General features: G+C 36.4%; 1 protein-coding gene across 1 annotated transcript in view; it reads left to right on the top strand.

Moving 5' to 3' along the window:
* Positions 1 to 3496, top strand: part of LOC102014478 (prolactin-like) — a 24029-nt gene extending 20533 nt beyond the window's left edge. Inside the window, exons 5-6 of the mRNA XM_005387972.1 lie at positions 413 to 592; positions 2762 to 3496. Of these exons, the coding sequence (XP_005388029.1) occupies positions 413 to 592; positions 2762 to 2953 (372 nt within the window). The 3' untranslated portion in view covers positions 2954 to 3496. The remainder of the gene's footprint in view (positions 1 to 412; positions 593 to 2761) is intronic.
* Positions 3497 to 7661: the final 4165 nt, after the last annotated feature.

A 7661-nucleotide genomic window follows, 5' to 3' on the forward strand; every position in this document is an offset into this window, starting at 1 on the left:
TTTTTTTTTGGTTTTTCTCCGGTACCGGGAACCGAACTCACGACCTTGCACTTGCCAGGCAGGTGCTTTTGCCGCTGAGCTAAATCCCCAGCCCCCATAATCACAGTTTTAATACAACTTTAAATTAATAGAATTTCAGAGGGAAGAGAAAACTGAATGCTATTGATTAGAACTCTCATTAGAAAAAGTAGTTCTTTCAATTTGCTAGTTTTGTGTGTTTGTATTACTGTAGCAAGGTATAAGCCAGTTGCTTAAATTTTACATTTTTACACCTTCTATGATCCGCAAAAAACTTTACATACAGGAATAACAAAAACTACTCTAGTTCGGACTCTCAGAGAAAAATTCACATGTAATTAACCCAGCTGTAGCTTGCTTATTTTAATGTGATTGCTGTGATGTGACTGTCCAGCCAAAAGATACTGTCAAGATGCTGATCAGGTTGCTGCAGTCCTGGAATGACCCCCTGTTCCACCTGCACCATGAAGCACATTCGCTACCAGAATTCCGTGATGCTCTCAGGAACAAAATAATCATTATAGCTGAAAAAGTCAATCAACTTCAAGAATACCTGAAGAAGTTAGCCAGTAAGGTAAGCAACCTTCAGATGCTTTCATAGTTTTATATTAAAGACCTCCCTTCTGTCATGGGAAATGTTTTGAAATCCCTACTTGGCATGAATAACAAACAGTCTGAATGTACCATCTTATAGTCTGGTATTAAACACTGCAGAAGATATAGCCACTTACAGTGAATATATGAACATCAGTGAATATTATTGTTCTACTGTGCTGGAAGTTGCTTTCTTCCTTGCTCTGTCCACAAAGCCAGGCAGCACTTGTCCCTTTATGGATCTGGCAGTTCAACATTTTCCATGGAAAGAAAAACAAAGAAGAGACCCTTTTCTGAAACATATCTCTGTATGCTCATACTGAAATTTTGGCTAGATTCTTTCTCTTCTCTACTCACACAGGTTAGAATGTGAAGGGAAAGAGAGAAATTCAAAATTAGATTGGTTGGTGCAATCAGTACACCTCTACTCTGGGAAGACTGAGGTGATCTTAGCTCCAACTGTCCCCAAAGCACAAGATTTGCAAGGATCAAAATGAAGATTTATCTTTTGTTATTGTTCCTTGTTTCATAATTTATAGAAAATTCACATACATTTTTTCCTTAGTGTTGCAAAAATAAAATTTATATCAGTACTTTTCATCTTCCCAAATAATTTGTCATATAAAGATTGAATTAATATTTTAATATGTATATGCATTCATAAAGGACATTTTCAAACAGTGAATAAACAGATAAGTAGCTATTTTAAGTGCTCAGGATCAATATCAACAAAATAAAATATATAATTACAGAAATAAGAAAAGAAACACTTTTTTATTTTTGTGTCCTAAGCACATGATACCATTTATCACGAAGGTCATTTTCATGGGAGAAACCCATCTCCAACACAAATACAAAGAACATACTACCTTAGGAACACAGAAAATAAATACCTTAATTTTCAAATTTTCTTCTTTCTTGATATACCAACTTCCTGAGGTCACTCATTTGTTCTATAATGCTTCATTTTTTGGTCCCTGTTTTGAAATCATTTATTTATTTCTGTTCATACCTTGGTACTTATCACAGGAAATGCTTTGTTAAGGCTCAAGCATCAAAAGTTAAAAATCCATAAATGAAAAGTAGAAAGCAAAATAACAAGTACAAAATATCCACTTCAAATTCCAATTGCATTATGCTTACTTTGTAGGATAGAGTTCAGCAGGTCAGGGTCTAAAATCATCCTAGATTTATATCTAGTAGAGCTCAAAGTCAGCTGACACCTTAGAGGCAGCGTGATGCTTATTTGGTAGCTGTGATCTCCATGAGCTCCCTGCTTGGAGAGGCCAATAGAGGGCACAGGGACATACTGCTCCCTCTGTTACTCTGTATAGCATTTTTTGGAAGCATACTTTTACCCCACATGCTACCACATGGTCCTCACCATTAATGGTTGTTGCCAGAACCCTCCTTGTCATAGATCCTTTTTCCAGTGACTCCCACTACAGGGAATTTAAGAGAAAGCAGATGTTTCTCATGAAAAACTGTAATGTACTTTTCTTTTGGGGATTGTCAGACTCCTGTCCTTAATCAGTCCTGACTTGACCTTCTGTACCTTAAAACACCAACTGCCATCCTCACCATCCTTAAGGCTTTGGGTACAGTGATGGTATGAGGAATAGAATTAGTTCAAAGTAACAAAAGATAAATGGTGAACTATTAAAAGAAATGAGGGGCTGGGGATTTAGCTCAGCGGCAAAAGCGCCTGCCTGGCAAGCGCAAGGTCGTGAGTTCGGTTCCCGGTACCGGAGAAAAACCACAAAAAAAAAAAAAAATAAAAAAAATAAAAGAAATGAAATACAAAGAGAGCATCAGATATGTTTCAAGAAATGCAAAATTGCATAGGTGAGCAAACAGAAGCTAGCCTTTCCTTAATCAAATCCGTGTTTATATTCAGACAGAACCTTTCTTCATGTCCTCCTGCCTACTCCTGCAAGAAAATACATGTAGTCACTCACATGTCAGAAAAAAAAATATATGTGTTCTGCTTCTAGATTTTATATGATTAATAGAGTCATGATTCCCTGGCCAGGATACATGAAAAACTGCCTTTGGCTAACATTTTATATTTATTTCCATCTTATCCCTAAATCTGAATTGAATGATGATAAGTAATGATATGACTAATAAATAACTTTTTGTTGGCTAGATTGATCCTGAAATCACAGCCAATGTGGACCATGCCATCTCCTCAGAACTTCTTTTCCTACAATCAACTAAAGAAGAATATCGCCTTTTTGCTTTTCATAAACTGCTCCGCTGCCTGAACACAGATTTACATAAGATTCACAATTATTTCATGTCCCTGAAGTGTCAAGTCATCTCTAATGACAACTGCTAAGCTTATATACATTCCCTCTCTTTCTGAAATGGATATTATGAGCCATCCCTTGGGAAGGTTCTCTTACATTCACTACTTTTTAATGCATGCTGGGGCTTCCTATCTCTACTTTTAAAATAACATGTGACTCTTATCTATGTGAAACTCTTAAATTTTCAAAATCTTTTTTTCATTTAATGGAAAACCAAGTGATTATCTGTGGCATCATGGAGAAATTCATATCAAAATTTGTCACAGATGACAGAAAGCTGTGCACTTCAAACAGCTAAAAATTTACTTTGAAATCCTAATGAATTAATGTGGGTCAAGTTATGAGAATCTTAGAGTTAGATTACTGTTAATCATTCTACTCATGGTATATAAAAGAATAAATTCTCAGAACACTTTATGAAATCTAGCATGTTCTCTGAGCCTACATTCACAATGTTTTGACAGACAGTACCAGTTCCATTGTAACTACGATGCTCCTACATAGCATGAGATTTAGTGAAATGTCTAAAAACTGTCATGATACAAGTAATATATAGCTTTGGATTTGTCTAACTGTTGTCCTTCGAGATGTTCCCCTGCATTCCCTTCTCTTTCACATCATCTCAGAAATCCTGTATGTGTTTTAAACACTCTGAGTTTAACAAGTTTTGTTAAGTACATTCCACCTCCATCTCATATTCAAATATTTCATACTTTTCATTCCCTCTGTCATGGATTAGGGGGCAGACAAGGAAAGCAGTTCTGCAATACTTTTTTCCACTCCTTCTGATCTCCTTTTCTCTGGTTAGGTTGGTGTGAGATAAAGTGGCAGGGGAAATTGCACTGTTCCAACATCACTGACTTGTGAGGTGCTATTTTAAACTTTCCATCACATGCAGGAGGTCACCTTCAATTCCTCTTTCTTGTGAGGCATGCTTTTAGTTCCCCAGCTGCAACCACCAATGGGGAAACCTCAGTGGAGAGAATCATCAGATAAATCCTCTAGCTTGATTCTCCTATCCTCCCTAAAGCACTGTCACATGTAGAATATTTTCTAACCTCGGCCATTGCTCCTCTCACCCTGGTGAGGTGAAGGCACCCAGCAGGTGAAGGCACCCTGCTGAAGAAAAAAATGACTTTAGGTCAGCCATCTGCTACTGGATTTACAGGGAACTCATACATAATAACCTCTCCAAGCAATGGAGTGGCACTAGTACTGCAACATTGCTGTCCTCTTCCTGTGGTTTCTACAAATTCTGCTCTCCTGTATATATACATACAGTGAAGTGAGATGTCATTCTTCCATTCTTTTAATCCCACTGAGTAATTTTCTCTGGCAGCAATTACTTAGAGCACCAGTCCCAAAAATATTACCACTAGGAGGCTGAATTATAACTAGATCCGCCAAAATGCTGAATCTTCAACATACCTAGCTTGGAGAGAAGTGAATGGTTGAGAGCATCTAAGCTTGCTTCTACACAACCTCAGGTGAGGGCTCACCCATTACCAGCTCTCCTTACAAGGCAGATTTGCCAGACAGTTTTCCCTTCAGCATTTGGCTTTCTCTAGTAATTCCTACACACTAGGCAATGGGCCACATCCTGCTCAACATCCTGATAGACCTGAAATAAAAAGAAAAGAAGAAATAAAGGAACAGGGTGTAACATGGAAAGCATAGAAAGCGAGGAAGAATAAAGCAAAGGAAGGAAGGACAAAGAAACAAGGTAAGGGGAAAGTAGGATGAAAAGGATAAGATGCTTGAGGATACTGCACTGGGGAAAAATCCTGATTCTATCTTAACTTTTATGCCAAAAATGAAAATGTCACCTGATATTGTTTTTCAACACCCCTTTCTCTTTCTTTCTTGAGATTTCTTTTGTATTAGAAATAGTTTCCCTTACCAATTCATTTCTATAGCTCTAGAGATGAGCAAAATTTCATACCTGTGAAACCAGAATTTGAGGCAATTTTTAATCTTTTTTTTTCTTTTTTCTTGTTTTTTTGAGACAGGATTTGGCTATGCAGTTCAGGCTGGCCTTGAGCTCGCTTTGTAGCCCAGGCTAGTCTTGAACTTGCAATGATCCTCCTGCCTCAGTCTCCCAAGTGCTAGGATTACAGGTGTGTGCCACCACCCAGGTTCAATCATTTTTAAAAATTTTTTTAAAGTTAAAATCTTTCCCATATTTACACAAAATTTTCCCAGGAAATCCAATCTCTTTCTTTACAGCCAGGCTTGTTTATATCATAATCTTGCTTCTACCTCTGAGCTGACCCAAACCTTTCAGAACACAGTAGAATTACAACCAAGCTATCAATTCCTCTTCTTCCTGAATTCATACATAAGATCAGCCATCTCTCTGTCTCTGTCTCTCTCTGTCTCCATCTCTCTCTGTGCTTCTCATTTTGCTTTCTTTCTCTTTTGAAAAGAAAGCAAGTATAAATAAATTTGTATATGGTATATTTACTGTTGAAACAGCTAATCCTATTATGTTTTCCACTTTACTCCATCACTGCCAATTTCTGGATAGTTCCAAAACAGAAAATTATATTTCTCAAGAGTGACACTAGCAAAAAGTCAATTGTATGAAATATAAATGCACCATTAGCCCACCTACAACGTCATGTAATCTGGTTTTACAAAGTGTTTATTCTAAACACAAGTTTAAGACTTCTGGTGAACCACTACAGCGGTGATAGTAAAAAGCCCATGCTTGACTGTGATGTATAAACAGAATATTGTAGTTTTCAGGAAAAAAAATTTGAGCAGTGCCATGTGTTCCATAGAATAATCTGGGGAAAACAGACAAGAGGATATTGCAAAAGAATATAAAAATCACTATTTTTTCAGCCAGATTAACTGCATTTTTTTCCTCTGTGGATTTGCCTAAATGGCCCACCTCTGCCAAGAATGTCTCAAAACAGAACCAAACCAACTTTAGAAACTCACTGATCTCACAGATTAGTAAATAATACATTATTAATATTAAAATGACTAAAAAAGAGGCAACAAAATCTGTTGTCCAAGTGTTTGTTCTAGAATTGTGAGAAAGAGGTGGCCACATAATTCTGCAAGTTACTGTACTTCTCTGAAAGAGAAAGGACCCTATAATAAGCAATGCTACATAAAGTACAAAAGTGAACCAAAGCACAGCTAAGAAACATAGAGATATGAGAATAAGCAAGATTAGCCACATTGGCAAAAATCTGATTTCTGGTTTATGGAGTACTGATTGATGAAAATATGCAGGCAGCATATCTTTGCTTAATCTAGAGTCATTTTATGATGTAGATATTTCCCATGACTTGAGCAAAAGAAACTGAAATGTTAGTGCATATATCATTATAAAGGTATGATCAAATAATTGTTTTTGGGCTAAACATAAGAATCTCATTCTTTAAAATGTCAAACAGAAAAAAGTAAAAAATAACAATAAAGCAGAGTTTCAAAGCAGGCTAGTAGGAGAGTAACAATAATCAACATATTGTAGATGGTTATATTCACAGCACTTATTCAGAGTAAAAATATAGGCATAAAACATTGTCCAGAAAATTACTAGCACAAAACTTTCCCCTCAATGAGCCAAGATAAATGAGCTGTTTTAACTATCTTAACTGTTTTATATACATATATCTTTCCTTTTCCCTTCCTTCCTTTCCCTTTTTCCCCATCACAATTTAAGAAACTCATTTTAGACAAATATTAGTATGTTTTATTACTGAATACTGTAAAATTAATATAGAAAAATAATAAGGGAAACCATGAAATATTATTTTTAATTTTAGAGTTTGACTTATGTCAGTTTGCAGAGCTTAAACTTATTAGAGGAGGAACTTATAAAGTAAAATATTACAAAAATAGACCTGAAGATCAATGGAACAGATTAGAAGATACAGATACATCTATAAACACATTCAGTCACCTTATCTTTGACAAAGGAGCCAAACATGCTCAATGGAAGAAAGACAGCCTCTTTAATAAATGGTGCTGGAAAAACCAGCTTTACACATGCTGAAGACTAAAACTAGACCCATGTCTTTCATCATGAACTAAATTAAAATCAAAATGGATCAAAGATCCAAATATTAAAACAGAAACACTAAATTTATTGGAAGAGAAAGTAAGTAATAATCTTGATGACATTGGGGTAGGCAGAGAGTTCATGAACAAAAACCAAATTGCATAGGAAATACTTCAAAGAATCAACAACTGGGGTCTCATCTTATAGAAAAGCTTTTGCACATCTAAAGAAATCACCAATAAAGTAAAAAGAAAACCCATGACTTGGGAAAAAATTTTAACCAACTTCTCCTCAGACAAAGGACTTCTATCTAGGACATATAAAGAATTAAAATCATCAGGTCTCCCAAGTTCAAAGACCCAATCCAAAACTGGGCATTTGAGATGAATACATACTTCTCTAGTGAAGAGATAATGATGACCAATAAATATATAAAAAAATGTTCAATGTCATTAGTCATTCAAGAAATGCAAATTAAAACAACACCGAGTTTTCATCTCACCACAGAAAGAATGACTATTGTCAAGAAATCAATCAGGGGGTGATGAGACTTTCTGAGCCCCGCCCACCCTGCCCCAAGAGAGCAAGTGCTCCGGGAGCTGCTGGACTCATGAGTTCGAGTCTGTGCTCAGCCCACACTGCCACGGTTGCCAGCTGAAATGCACGGAGAGAGCCAGGTATTTCCCATCTACTCCCTGTGGGCAGAGCATGCGAACCAG

Source organism: Chinchilla lanigera, unplaced genomic scaffold (genome assembly GCF_000276665.1).
Source record: "Chinchilla lanigera isolate Chin_1 unplaced genomic scaffold, ChiLan1.0 scaffold00031, whole genome shotgun sequence".
NCBI classification, from domain to species: domain Eukaryota; kingdom Metazoa; phylum Chordata; class Mammalia; order Rodentia; family Chinchillidae; genus Chinchilla; species Chinchilla lanigera.